This window comes from Alosa pseudoharengus, unplaced genomic scaffold (assembly GCF_046254945.1).
Source record: "Alosa pseudoharengus isolate Yale_2024_CS ecotype anadromous, Long Island Sound unplaced genomic scaffold, YU_APseudo_1.1 YU_APseudo_1.1_scf_3, whole genome shotgun sequence".
Taxonomy (NCBI): domain Eukaryota; kingdom Metazoa; phylum Chordata; class Actinopteri; order Clupeiformes; family Clupeidae; genus Alosa; species Alosa pseudoharengus.
In genome coordinates, this window is record NW_027468718.1 from 10,028,740 (window position 1) to 10,043,984 (window position 15,245).

The window sequence follows — 15,245 nt, forward strand, 5'->3', positions numbered from 1 at the left end:
CGGAGACCTGAGTTTAAGGCTGAGTTGGCTGATGTCTTTCTTCAGTTGCTGTTTCAAGACATTGTACATCTTCATTTCAAATTACTGCATTCATTTATACTTTTAATCATGACAAAGGAGTTTAACTGTCCCTATTTAGTGAGTTCTCTGTACTGCCATGAACAGGTGATGACATGACCGATATCACTACTATGACTTTGGTACTTGTGTGTGACACTGAACAGTGAAACTGCTGGCAACATAAATGATTGAGAATAATTTACAAAACCACACTAGTTTATTGATAACTGATTTTTACAGTTGACCATAAAAACTATGATAACATAAAATAGATAACACTGCAACATTACTATGTGTGAATAACATCATCAAAACAACTGAAAGTGCAATTGTGGGCGGGTGGGGTTTAAAATGTTACTTGCTAATTAAAATTTGTAAAAATCTATCAAATCTGTCCGTTAAGACAGTGCAATTAAATTTCAATAAAAACAGTTTAGGTAAAATCCAGTGCAAACAGACACACGTCTATCAACAAAAATTCTTAAAAAACACAAACAAACCTTTAAACATAGCATCTAACTCCCCTATAATGTTTCTCTCAACTCTGTCTAACATCTCCTTATCTCTGTCTGATGCACTCTCTCCATCTCGTTGGGTCCCTCTATCAATCTCTCCATACCCTCATCTCCTGATATAGACTCTCCCATCTCTCAGCGTCGATGTCTACATCTCCTGACTCTCCCATCTCTCGGTGTCGATGTCTCCGTCTCCTGACTCTCCCATCTCTCGGCGTCGATGTCTACATCTCCTGACTCTCCCATCTATCTCTCTCCCACCATGTCTACATCTCTGTGTCTCTCTGTGAGGGGGTGTCCTCAGTGAGGGGGTAGGACGTGAGGTCTACGGAGAGCACTCGGCTGGAGATGGTCTCACCAGACTGTATGAAAAAGCAGACATCAATTTCAGTCATCCTCAGGGGTTAAATGTTACATTCTTCATGCTAGTGGAATCATCCTCAGGGGTTAAATGTTAAATTCTTCATGCTAGTGGTTTGGGGATTCGGACAATGGTATGATGTCTCCACACCACATGCATATGTTTACACCTAAAGAATTTGTTACCCTTTAATCGCCCATCTGTGTGAGTGTGTGTGTACAGTATGACACCCCTAGCAGTATGTCTTCTCAGGAGGGTGTGTGTCTGTGTGTGTTTTTGTTTGTGTGTGTTTGTGTTTGTTTATGTGTGTGTGTGTGTGTGTGTACAGTATGACACCGCTGGCAGTATGTCTTCTCAGGAGGGTGTGTGTGTGTGTGTTTGTGTGTTTTTGTTTGTGTGTGTTTGTGTTTGTTTATGTGTGTGTGTGTGTGTGTACAGTATGACACCCCTAGCAGTATGTCTTCTCAGGAGGGTGTCAGGGTATCTGCACATTTTCCAAGTGCAAATTTAAAGACTTTTAAGACCTTTTCAAGACATCTAAATGGAAAAATGAAGACTATACCACGGCAAAAAAGATACAACTTAAAACTGTTTTATGCAATGGTTTTTTTTCTACTAATTTTAACACCCACCCCATTTGGGATGTACAGAAGTTACCAAATATATTTTGGTGAAAGAAAATAATTGTGTGTGAATTACCTTCACAGCTATTCAATGCCCAATTTTAGTGTCTGGACTGCTTGCTTTTGAAGCTGGCTGTACATATCTGGTTGTGCTACTGGCTGAGGCTGACTGTTCTTCACCTGTGTCCTATTTTTTCAATAGACTAAGCTATTTAAATACTGTAATAGGCCTACTAATAGGCCTACTAACTTAGGCATCTATTGTCCCATATGCAGCACAGCAAATCAAGGTAATACATTTTGCATTCCAGTTGTATTTAAACCAACTAAAGCTTGACTGAAACATTGTAAACCATTGACTTGTTTTAAAAAAATTTATGGGAAAAGTTAAACCTCCTCCTCGCATGTTTCTGCTGAAAAACTGCTGGTTTCATCTCAATCACGCACGTAATATGAACACACTTACAGATGCGTTTTTTTATGTAGCCAGTCGCCGACATTCAAAAAAAATATGCGGTTATATTTCACAACTTTTGCGTAGTACTGGGAAAGGCTGGCAAGCAGCTGCGATATTACAGGTAGGCTATTATAATTTAGACAGATATTTACTTAGGCTAAGCCAGCAAAACACGCTGAAGAGATGCAAACAGATACACTTAATGTGTATTTCCTCCTGATTGAGAAAACGTTTGTTTTCTTTTTCTGTCGGTCCGTGGTTCCTTCATAAATTGCGCAGCAAATTATCAGATGAGTGACAGAAGCACCACGCATAATTTGACCAGCAGTCTTTGCGTCCATAGTTTGTGAAACGATGCTGCATCCGAGTAAAGATTCTAGAAGCCCAGCGCAACTCCAAAAAGGAGGACAAATGAGCGTCCGGCTTGAGGCTGCGCTGGACAAGACTTTTAAACTGTCCGGCCTAAATCCGAACGTATGGCCACCCTATCGCTAACTGCTCTTTCTCCCGCTTACTCTACCGCTCGCGTAGGCTACCTAGGCCTACGTATCTCTCAGGCCTCGGCTATACCACGAAAACGTAAGGCATATTTTTACATTCTTACCATTTCACACCTTTAACGACCCGTAAAAACATCTTCACTCTGCAACCACTACACTTCCTTTAGTAGCCTTATAGTCACTTAGGCTATACATTTCCGTTTAAAACATACACGAAACCAGATGGAGACATTTCACTCGCTCTCTCACACTCGCTGGCGGTCCCATACACAAATTTAATACCTCCTTTCCGAAAATTCAAGACATTCCAGAAAATGTAAGACTTTTCTAGGCCTTAAAAACCGAAAGTTGTATTTAAGACTTTTTAAGGACCCGCGGGAACCCTGGGGTGTGTGTGTGTGTGTACAGTATGACACCCCTAGCAGTATGTCTTCTCAGGAGGGTATGTGTGTGTGTGTGTGTGTGTATTTGTAATGTGTAAAGTCGGCACTCTTATCCTCTAGTAATAGTTTTGACATATACAGTAGCCATTCCCAGCTCCTAGACTACTTCTGCACTGTATCTTGAATGTTATTCTTTCTGTAATTTGCTCGGGATAAAAGTGTCTGCTAAATGAATAAATGTGAATAAATGCGAATGTAAAAATGTGTGTGTGTGTTACCTCAGAGTAGACTCCCAGCAGTACGTCTGCTCTGGAGTAGAACTCCTCCTTGAGTGAGATGACGATCACCTGGAAGTTCTCCTGACACTGCTCTCTTATGAACCCTGTCACCTGCAGACCACCAGGGGGCAGTGTAACACAGGTCACAGCACAGCCGTAGATCGAGAGAATACGGTCAACTAGGGAATCAAATGGGCGCCATGTTGGATACCAACATATCTGTAAGGGCCTTTTATACGTATATTGACAAACCGTGATGATAACATTTATATGCCTGTTATACAATGGTGAAAATAAGAGATTTATTTCAACATAGCATATTTGCCCCATAGGGTTAAGCTGTAGAGTCATCTGACGTTGGTACTGTACCCAACGTGCCAAAGTTGGCCAAACTCTGTGGTCACACCACATCCATAGATAGAGAGAATATGGCCAATTCGCTTTCAACTGTTCTACCCTATGATTGGTTCAGAAGCTATCATGTGACTCATAGGTGCCATGGTGTACCTAACCTTCATCCAGATCGATTATACATAACATGGATGCTTATTTTGCATTATTTCAAAGAATAAAGGTAAAAAAGAAATTAGTTAAGATTTTATTTGGCTGGAAAATGTTGAAGCCAGGCTTAGAAAATGGGTTGTCTCCACTGTGAACACTAGTCATGCTTTGTGTGAATACAAACTAGAGAATGAATGAATGAATGAATGAATGCATGGATGGATGGATGAATGAATGGATGGATGGATGAATGAATGGGCCTTGCCTTGCCGATGTTGGTGTTGTCTAGCGCGGCGTCCACTTCATCTAGCACAAAGAAAGGAGCAGGCCGGAAACTGGCACAGGAGAGATAAGGTGTGGAGTAGAGATCAGGTGTGGTGTAGAAATCAGGTGTGGAGTAGAAATCAGGTGTGACGTAACACAGGAGAGATAAGGTGTGGAGTAACACAGGAGAGATAAGGTGTGGAGTAGAGATAAGGTGTGGAGTAGAGATCAGGTGTGGAGTAGAGATCAGGTGTGACGTAACACAGGAGAGATAAGGTGTGGAGTAACACAGGAGAGATAAGGTGTGGAGTAGAGATCAGGTGTGGTGTAACACAGGAGAGATAAGGTGTGGAGTAGAGATCAGGTGTGGAGTAGAGATCAGGTGTGGCGTAACACAGGAGAGATCAGATGTAACACAGGAGAGATAAGGTGTGGAGTAGAGATCAGGTGTGGCGTAACACAGGAGAGATAAGGTGTGGTGTAACACAGGAGAGATCAGGTGTGGCGTAGAGATCAGGTGTGGCATAACACAGGAGAGATAAGGTGTGGTGTAACACAGGAGAGATCAGGTGTGGAGTAGAGATCAGGTGTGGCGTAACACAGGAGAGATCAGATGTAACACAGGAGAGATAAGGTGTGGAGTAGAGATCAGGTGTGGCGTAACACAGGAGAGATAAGGTGTGGTGTAACACAGGAGAGATCAGGTGTGGCGTAGAGATCAGGTGTGGCATAACACAGGAGAGATAAGGTGTGGTGTAACTAGAGATGCACCGATATGGAATTTTAGGGCCGATAACGATAATCGATATTTATTGGTTTGTTGTGGCCGATACCGATACGATAACTGATAATATTACTCTTGAAAAAAAATTGTGAAAAGTGATTTGGGGAAAGCATTTAATAAGCATAATTTTATTGCAGTAATTTTACCTACCACCAAATGATGGACAGAACTCATAATAGTCCTCAATAGTACGGCAGTCAACAACATAACAGTAGCCTAGCCCTACAGTATGTGTGGCTCCTTTAAGTGAACCTGACGTCAGTGAATTGCGAGTGAGTGGCTAAAGAGTTTTAATCGTTTTCATTTAGGACTAAACGCTCATAAACGGCTCAGCTTGGAATAAGCTACAGTATAGCGACCAAATCAGAGTTTGTGAGGGAAACTTAGGTTTAGTTTCAACTGCGGGTAACTGAATAAAGCTCCAACTCCTCAGACCATAGCTGTCAACATAGAGCTTTGAAAATAAGGGAGATTTCCCGGGTTTCTCACGCAGAATAAGGGAAAATGTCAACATTCGTCCCCCAACGTTGGAAGGGTTGCAGTATTAGTCCGTTTCATAATTGCAAGCTCATGCATTGGTCAGCTAAACAATACAACAAAGTAGCCTACTTTATTTACGCCTAACAGCCTATATTAATTTGGTCAACTTTATACAACTCTAGGAAGGCTAAAGTTCTGTAGCCTAATCGATGGCCCTGTGCGCTGTCATTCTCTCTCCTGCGCAAACAAAATGTGTGCGTTCCAAGTAGCCTAGTGCGTAATTCTTCATAAAGTTGAACAAATGCATTTGGTTATTTTAGAGATTTTAGAGAGAAAATATAAATAGCCTGTCATGCAGTTTATGGGCTACAGTGCAGAGTTGGGAAGTTATGGTAGGCCAACTTGGAGTGAATATACAAACGGGGAATTATTTCTCTACTCGTAGCTGAGTCTGGTAGGCCGATACACACAGTGCGTGCGGCCGTACACTATGCAGGTGCCACTGAGTGTTCTCACGACAACCAAGCCGTCATCTTAAATAGTCTCACTGTCGCCTTCAAGCAAGCAAAACGATGCTTTGAAAACATCTGTTTCGTTGGAAGGGCAAGGGTGTAGCAACAGGAAAACAGTACAGAGACTGACAAGTCCGATGGTAGAGCTAATGTTATGAGATTGTTAAAATACGGGATATTTACGGAAAAATATTAAAACGGGAAGACAGCGGGAAAAAAGTTAAAATACGTGAGAAACCCGGAAAAAACGAGAGGGTTGACAGCTATGCCTCAGACTGTATCTTATGTCCGTACTCTGTTGCGCACAACCTGCTGAAAGGAGTTAGCCCCGAAGGTTTTAATATTATGATGACCTGTCTGGAACTGAAGCACGAATGGTTAGCATATTTCTAGGTAATAATACAAAACCCAAGCTAAAGTAATGCAAATATAATACTAAAACACATCTTAGAACTAGGCCTACTTATGTACTCGTCCCACTAGTTTGTTTATTTGTTTCCCCGACCAGCGCGGTAAAGTGTAAACACACCAGCACAAGACGGCTCTAGATAGGGCTGAGCTCCGCTCTGTAAAGGTTAAATGGTGGATCATTCACGAGAGGATTTTGAGATGCACAGATTCCCAAATGAACGCATATCCACAGATTTTGTTAGAGTGGTGAAATACATTCACACCGCTGACATTATATTGAGGAAAAAGTATAGCCAACCAAGCTCAAGTAGCTCAGTGTAGCCAGATGTAGGCCTAAATTAGGACTTTAAAAAATATCGGCGCAAATTATCGGCCAGAATTCTGTTATCGGACCGATAATAATATTTTCATTTTTTCACTTATCGGCTAATAATATATCGGCCGCCGATATATCGTGCATCCCTAGGTGTAACACAGGAGAGATCAGGTGTGGCGTAACACAGGAGAGATAAGGTGTGGAGTAGAGATCAGGTGTGGCGTAACACAGGAGAGATAAGGTGTGGCGTAACACAGGAGAGATAAGGTGTGGAGTACAGATCAGGTGTGGAGTAACACAGGAGAGATCAGGCGTAACACAGGAGAGATAAGGTGTGGCATAACACAGGAGGGATAAGGCGTAACACAGGTAATGCATGCATGTACTTCACCCACTGTCAGGTGTGGCGTAACACAGGTAATGCATGCATGTACTTCACCCACTGTGTCTTTAGCCAGTCAAATTACACACAGTAAAATCAGCACAAGAAGAACTCTGATCTGATCAAAACCCTAGTCTTGGAGAGTAAGAATTGCCTAGAATGTTTCACACAAATATGGCGTTCATAGCACATTTTTTAAGTAAATAAATAGTCCTCAAAGAGAAAAAATCTATATGATGATCTTGCATTTTGCTTTCTTTTCCCTCTGGAATTTTGTGTTTATGGCACAAAAATGGGTGGGTCTTAGATGATCCATAGAATCTGGGTTTCTGTCTCAATCCTAATCCACATGTTAATCATGATGAATAACTAGGAATCATGTCCTACACGTGAACAGTTACTATGCTTGAATACTTTTAAAAAACAAATGATCTCTACAGGGTTCCCACTCTAAGTCAAATGTACAATTGCATGTCTTTTCCCTGACTTTCCATGACAAAAAAATAATAATTTCCATGATTTACTATATAATGAATGGTACAATATACCGACCAAATATTTCAGAGCAGCCACGTAATTTTCAAGAATCTCTTACTTTTTAGAGCGGGAGATGAATAAATGGGCATTGAATAAACGTTGGATTAACCACAACTACTCAAGCAAGCAGTAAAGCTAATAACCTGACATCCACTGATTCTGTGTGGAAATATTTTTATATTAATGTATTTTGGCAAGTCAATTTTAAACTGCTACAAAAAAATTCCCTGATATTCCATGACTTTGCCCCAAAACTTTCCAAAATTCCATGATATTCCAGAAATTCCATGACCCGTGGGAACCCTGTATATAATCTGGGCCTTCACCTAAACATTGAGCGACATGCAGGTTAAAATGAAGAGGCATCAAGTGTATCTATCTATGAGCTCATCATGGACCAGGGATGTATTAAGTATGTGTTTTGGTGGTTAAGTGACAGACATGGGTAAGTTAACCCAGAGGAAGAGCTGAACCTCCTGATAGAAGAGCCCTATGGCTTCATTTTGTTAGGAGAACGAAGTCACAGGGGTTTACCTCTTCTATTTGGGTTGCTCTGCTATTAGGAGGTTTACCACTTCTATTTGGGTTGATCTGCTATTAGGAGGTTTACCACTTCTATTTGGGTTGCCTTACCAAGGTTAGCCGCTAAACCCCCTACTTGGAATCATGAGCCAGGTGTAAGCAGGTGTGACCCCACCTGTAAGCAGGTGTGACCCCACCTATAAGCAGGGGTGACCCCACCTATAAGCAAGTGTGACCCCACCTGTGAGCAGGTGTGACCCCACCTGTAAGCAGGGGTGACCCCACCTATAAGCAGGTGTGACCCCACCTGTAAGCAGGGGTGACCCCACCTGTAAGCAGGTGTGACCCCACGACCCCACCTGTAAGCAGGTGTGACCCCACCTGTAAGCAGGGGTGACCCCACCTGTAAGCAGGTGTGACCCCACGACCCCACCTGTAAGCAGGGGTGACCCCACCTGTAAGCAGGGGTGACCCCACCTGTAAGCAGGTGTAACCCCACGACCCCACCTGTAAGCAGGTGTAACCCCACGACCCCACCTGTAAGCAGGTGTGACCCCACCTATAAGCAGGTGTGACCCCACCTGTGAGCAGGTGTGACCCCACGACCCCACCTGTAAGCAGGTCACCTGTAAGCAGGGGTGACCCCACCTGTAAGCAGGTCACCTGTAAGCAGGGGTGACCCCACCTGTAAGCAGGTCACCTGTGAGCAGGGGTGACCCCACCTGTGGATGGCGAAGATGAGTGTGAGGGCGGCGATGGCCTTCTCTCCGCCGGACAGGTTGTCCATGGCCATGAAGCGCTTGCCCGGCGCCACGCAGTTGTAGCTGATGCCGTCCAGGTACGGCTCGTCAGGGTTCTCAGCACTCAGGATGGCCTGAGGGGAGAGCAGGACACACACACACAGACACACGCACACAGACAAACATATACACACACACACACACAGACACATCAGTACACACACACACACACAACAGAAATAAATGTGTACACACATACACTCTTAAACATACACAATCTCCTTACAGGATGTGTCATTAGTCTTCTAATTCTGTGTCTATGTATTTGGGCTTGTGTGTGTGTGTGTATGTGCATGTGTGCGTGTGTTTGTGTGTGTATGAGTGTATGTGCATGTGCGCGTATGCATGTGTGTGTGTGTGTATGTGCGCGTGTGTGTGTGTGTGTGTGAGAGACACTCACCTGTGCACTGGTGTTCCTGCACATCTGTTTGTAGATCTGGTCGATGGCCACACACACATGCTCGAAGCACTGGCTGAAGAGACGGAAGCGGTTGGTCTTGACCTGCTCAAACTCATGGTTACAGCGCCGAGCCATGCTGGTGCTCTCCTCAAAAGCTGCAGCACACACACACACACACACACACACACACACACACACACACGCACACGCACACACACACGCGGATGCATGCACACACACACATATATAAAACAGTTTCAAAGTCATTAAATAATTTGACTTTCATTAAACCAGTGTATACCAACATAACATGACTCTGCAGGATTGTGGGTTTTGGTGCACATTGTATGTGGGTGTGTCATAAGCTGTCTTCTAGATCTCCCTCATCTTCCTGTGATGTATGTGCGAATGAAATGTGTGTGTGTGTGTGTGTTCTTGAATTTCCCCTTGGGAATCAATAAAGTATCTACCTATCTATCTATCTATCTATCTATCTGTGTATGTGTGTGTGATATATACATACCGTCCACCACATTCCTGAAGCTGTCCTTGATCTCCCTCATCTTCTCCAGGGCCTTGAGGTTGGGCGGCTCAGAACGCTGGATGACCCCGTCCAGTGAGGATAGCTTCTCCCTCAGACCCTGCAGCGCCTTCTCCACCTCCCCCTCCTCACTCACGTCCTGCCACCAGAGACACCGACATGCTAACAGAGCTGGACATGCCACTGAGGAAAGCTACACGCTAACAGAGCTGGACATGCCACTGAGGAAAGCTACATGCTAACAGAAAGCTAAATGCTACTAAGAAAGCTACACACTAACAGACCTGCACATGCCACTGAGGAAAGCTACATGCTAATAGAGCTGGACATGCCACTGAGCAAAGCTACATGCTAACAGAAGGCTAAATGCTACTAAGAAAGCTACACACTAACAGTTCTGCTCATGCCACTGAAGAAAGCTACACGCTAACAGACCTGCACATGCCACTATCGGAAGGCTAGATAGATAGATAGATAGATACTTTATTGATCCCCAAGGGGAAATTCAAGAAATTCAAGGCTACACGCTAACAGACCTGCACATGCCACTGAGGAAAGCTACACGCTAACAGAAAAATAAATGCTAACGGTTTATATTAGGTCATGTGGAGTGTTTTCCTCATCCCATCTTGAGCTCATCTGCCAGGCAGAGCAGTGTAGTTTATCAATCATACACACAAAACACTACACTCTCTCTCTCTCACACACACACTCTCTCTCTGACACACACCAGACAACACACATACAGTACACACACACACTATTAGTATGCCTGTCTGTATTGTCTCACTGCCAGGGAGGTTAATTTAGTTCATAAGTCACACACACAGAAAAACAACACTACACACAAACACACACCAGACAGTCTCCCTCTCTTTCTCTCTCTCACACACACCACAGACAAAACAGACAAACACACACCTATGTCTATGTATGGTCTCACCTTGAGCTCATCTGCCAGGGCTGAGTAGTCTATCAGCATCTGCTCCTCACGCTCATAGATGTCCAGCGTGCACGTGCTCTGGGACTCAGAGTCCAGCTGCACAGAGGAGACACACATGTGTCACATTAAAGGGACACCAGGCAAGCCTGATGCTTTTTCTCTACGAAACTCCCCCTCGCTCGGTCTGAAGCTCTTTTCCTTTTCTTTGCATCTTCCGTCAAGGCATTATACACACGTTTGCAACAATCGCTAGCGTTTCGTTAGCCTGCCTCTGTGCTGTGGATGCAGGATGGAAACTGAAACTGCTTCGGTCGGCGGGTACGATACACTGAACTTGCAAGCGGGATATTCTTCCTACAGGCAGTAGGGGCAGGCGAGAGAGTCTTCATTCGCCCTGTAATGAGTCATTTAACCATATACCGACTTACGAAGATGAGTAATTAACACGAAAACGTTGCCTGGTGTCCCTTTAACCACATCAGTGCACAGCAGGGGACATGTCCGCATCACAGAAGGACATTAACCACATCCATGACATATGGAACTGACCCTGCAGGAGTAAGGTTAAACCTGCCAAATAATTGTCAAATATTATTTTACTTCCTTTATTTATGAAATACCGGTAATTATGAACTGTGATGTACAACACAGACTATGTCAAGTCTTTCTGTCTTCTGAAATATCTCTGGTCTTCTTTCATAATATGTTAGATCATGTTAGAGCAACACAAGATCTCCAAAACCTGGAGATAAACTGTGTTCTGTTCCACCTCTATTTGGGGCAGCCGTGGCCTAGTGGTTAGCGCTTCGGACTTGTAACCGGAGGGTTGCCGGTTCGAACCCCGACCAGTAGACACGGCTGAAGTGCCCTTGAGCAAGGCACCTAACCCCTCACTGCTCCCCGAGCACCGCTGTTGTTGCAGGCAGCTCACTGTGCCGGGATTAGTGTGTGCTTCACCTCACAGTGTGTTCACTGTGTGCTGAGTGTGTTTCACTAATTCACGGATTGGGATACATGCAGAGACCAAATTTCCCTCACAGGATCAAAAGAGTATATATACTTATACTTATATTCCGTAAACTCATTAATGTGCTATTCAACTCTGCTTGTTCTCTATTTACACCCTTCTCTCTCTCTCTCACTCTCTCTATCTATCTCTCTATCCCACCCCCTCATCAACTCTCTCTCTCCATCTCCCATGCTCGTCATCTTCCCTTTCTCCATCTTCCTCTCGTCTTCTCTCTCTTTGAATGTCTCTTCACCCCTCCTTTCTCTCTGTCTCTCGCTCCTTTCTCTCTCTTTGAATGTCTCTTTAACCTTCCTTTCTCTTTCTCTCCCTCCTTTCTTTCCTCCCCCTCTCTCTCCCCCTCTACCGCTGATGTCGTCTATGGTCCCGGAGAGCAGGGTGAGGGGGATGCCCTCTTATCTTCTCTCTGCTCTCCTCTCTCTCTCTCTCTCTACCTGCACGTCGCTGATGTCGTCTATGGTCCCGGAGAGCAGGGTGAGGGGGATGCCCTCTTATCTTCTCTCTGCTCTCCTCTCTCTCTCTCTCTCTACCTGCACGTCGCTGATGTCATCTATGGTCCCGGAGAGCAGGGTGAGGGGGATGCCCTCGATCTTGCAGGCCAGCAGCAGGTTGTGTCGGCTCAGCCTCTTCTGCTCCATGGACCCCTCCGCAGACAGAACCTGCTTCTGCAGACGCACCAGCTCTCTGGAGAGGGGGTGGGGAGAGGGATGGAGGGAGGGGGAGAGAAGGGTGAAAGGAGAGAGAAAAAGAAAAGAAGAGAGAAAAGGGAAGAAAAGGGGAAAAGGGAGCAAAGAAAGAGAGGGTGAAGGGGGGGATAGAGAGAGAAGATGGAGAACCAGAGAAAAGAGGGAGAGGCGATCCTTTTGAAAGTGCAGATCCCTAACCCTCCACCAATTAGTGCAGATCCTTAGCCCCTCCACTAACCACCCCAGGTCCCTAACCCCTACACTAACCACTGTATTACCACTCTTCCTAAGTAGCAAATGGCAAAAAAAGGCTAATTCTGTGTTGAGTACTAGGCTAGCCTGGTTACTTTTTGGCAACTTCGAGACTGCTAATGAGGTCATAAGTTGCTATCTCTTCCACCATAATCACTGACCAGTGACACACACACACACACACACACACACCTGGAGACTTCCTGTAGATTCTTGACCTTCTGGTCCAGGTCGGCTTTGGAGGTGCTGACTTCTGACTTCTTCTCTGTACACACATCCTTGAGCTCCTGCACATGAACCTGGGTCTCGTCCACCAACGCCAGCATCTTCTCTTCTTCCTATAGGAGAGATGACTACATCAGGGTGTGTGTGTACGTGTGTGTAAAGATCGTCACTCTCATCCACCAACCCCAGCATCTTCTCTTTCTCCTACAGGTCAGATGACTACATCAGGGTGTGTGTGTGTGTGTGTGTGTGTGTATGTCCTCTTATAGGAGATGACTAAATCAGGAGTGTGTGAGCATGGCCATGTGCATGTTTGTGCATCTCTTCCACCAGCAATATCCTCCCTTCCAACGGGAGAGATGACCACCTCAGGTGTGTGTGTGAGTGTGTGTGTGTGTACAAGTGAAAAGAGGCAGGACTCTGGCTGACACTGTGTTAAATGTGTCCATCAACTCTCTCAATTTCTCACACACACACACACACAGACACACACACCTTCTTGAGGTTGAGGATGGTCTCCTCCTCCTTGTCGATGGTGTCCTGGAGTTTGCTCAGCTTCTTGTTGAGCTGCTGCAGCTGCCCCTGTTCGTACTCCAGCTGGGCATTGAGGCGCGTGCGCTGAGACTCAAACTGCAGCCTGGGTGAACCGGGTAGAACCAGAATCAACACCAGAACCTCACACACTGGGCTAGACTGGGGTAGATCTAGAACAGCTAGTCAGAACCAGTGACCCTTCAGAATCAGAACCTCAGGGGGTACCTCAGCTGTAGTGCAGTGGTGATGTTGGTTGTAAGGCACAGGCAACCAGGTTCAAGTATGACCTGACCTGAGGCCATTTCCTGAACTCTGTTCCCCATCTTGCACTCTTTCTCCCACTCTCCATTGTCAGGTTAAATAAATGTTAGAAAGCCCAAAATAACTAACTACAAAATAAAAAAACAAACAAACAAACAAGAATGGATTTGATGTGTGACATGACAATGTGACTTTGACTTTGACTTTGAATCAACACCTAACAATGTGGCTTAGACCTTTTAGAACAAGAAAGACCAGTCAGAACATTGACCCCTAAAAAGCACAAGTCCAGACCAGATTAGACATGTTAAAGCCCACGAGAACTACACCTGTGGACATGGCGTAAAGTTACAATATAGAGTGTTTGTGTGTTTATTTACCGTTTGCGATCCACATCCTGCTGCTGTTTGACATACTCCTGTTCATACTCCCGAATGTTGGCGACACCGATCTCACGGCAGAAATCAGCAAAAACAACATCCTCCATCTGGTAAAAAAACCGAGGAGAAGAGGAAAGAGTTGTGAGAGGCACAGGAAGAGCAGGAAATGATCCTAATCACAGCTGTTCTTCATTCAGTCCGTTTGGGCACCCCCAGGGACCTAACACACTGCTGTTCTTCATTCAGTCCGTTTGGGGACCTAACGCCCAGGACCTAACACACTGCTGTTCTTCATTCAGTCCGTTTGGGCACCCCCAGGGACCTAACCCCCAGGACCTAACACACTGCTCTCACTGCTGATAAGTCCGTATGGGCACCACCAAGGACCTAACCCCCAGGACCTAACACACTGCTCTCACTGCTGATAAGTCCGTATGGGCACCACCAAGGACCTAACCCCCAGGACCTAACACACTGCTCTCACTGCTGATAAGCAGGCATAAGCACTGATCAAGTGCTGTAAAGAGACATATCTGGTCTCGGAGTAAACGAGCATGTTGTCTTAATGAAGCCGGTACAGTATTGACTGCATTGATGGATATCTGGGGTTTCTGGGAAAGTAATGTACATGTTATCTGAAGAGTGAGGAACAGCTGAATAGGCTTGGCTTTGAGTCTCTCCAGCTCACAATCAAATTCAAGGATGAAGCAGCACCTGGTTGACGTTGGCCTCATATTCTGTCTCACCTGGTTGGCCTCATATTCTGTCTCACCTGGTTGGCCTCATATTCTGTCTCATCTGGTTGGCCTCAGAGTCTCACCTGGTTGGCCTCATATTCAGTCTCACCTGGTTGGCCTTGTCTCTGAGACTTTTCAGCTCGCTCTCCTTTTTCTCCAAGTTCTCCTCTGCCACAGAAATCTGAGACTCCAGGTTAGACAGCTCGCTCTCCAGCCGAGAGATCTCCTACAAGATCACAAACAAACACACACACACACACACACACACGCACACATTTAAACATACACATAAACATAATAAATGAAGCATCATTTTTAAAAATACTAAAAATAAATATTTTCTATTGTATTGGCTCACTAACTAATTCATTGATAAAGTAATCAATAAATCAAATAAATAAACTGTGTGTGTGTGTGTGTTTGTATGTGTGTGTGTGTGTGTGTGTGTGTGTGAGTGTGTGTGTTCAAGTGGGTCCTTATAGCTTGGCAGGCAGGGATGGTCTTCTGGCACAGGGCGTCTAGCTCTCTCTCTGTGTGTGTGTGTGTGTGTGTGTTCAAGTGGGTCCTTACGGC

General features: G+C 44.9%; 1 protein-coding gene across 1 annotated transcript in view; it reads right to left on the reverse strand.

The window, feature by feature from the left end:
* Window positions 1-372: 372 nt before the first annotated feature.
* Window positions 373-15,245, reverse strand: part of LOC143099819 (structural maintenance of chromosomes protein 1B-like) — a gene marked incomplete at its 5' end in the record, with an annotated part of 22,413 nt that continues 7,540 nt past the window's right edge. Inside the window, 13 exons of the mRNA XM_076262737.1 lie at window positions 373-937; window positions 3,178-3,288; window positions 3,944-4,013; window positions 8,609-8,760; window positions 9,087-9,241; window positions 9,610-9,766; window positions 10,571-10,666; window positions 12,128-12,281; window positions 12,728-12,873; window positions 13,256-13,397; window positions 13,936-14,042; window positions 14,782-14,898; window positions 15,243-15,245. The exon at window positions 15,243-15,245 is cut by the window's right edge and continues 135 nt beyond it. Of these exons, the coding sequence (XP_076118852.1) occupies window positions 842-937; window positions 3,178-3,288; window positions 3,944-4,013; window positions 8,609-8,760; window positions 9,087-9,241; window positions 9,610-9,766; window positions 10,571-10,666; window positions 12,128-12,281; window positions 12,728-12,873; window positions 13,256-13,397; window positions 13,936-14,042; window positions 14,782-14,898; window positions 15,243-15,245 (1,506 nt within the window). The remainder of the gene's footprint in view (window positions 938-3,177; window positions 3,289-3,943; window positions 4,014-8,608; window positions 8,761-9,086; window positions 9,242-9,609; window positions 9,767-10,570; window positions 10,667-12,127; window positions 12,282-12,727; window positions 12,874-13,255; window positions 13,398-13,935; window positions 14,043-14,781; window positions 14,899-15,242) is intronic.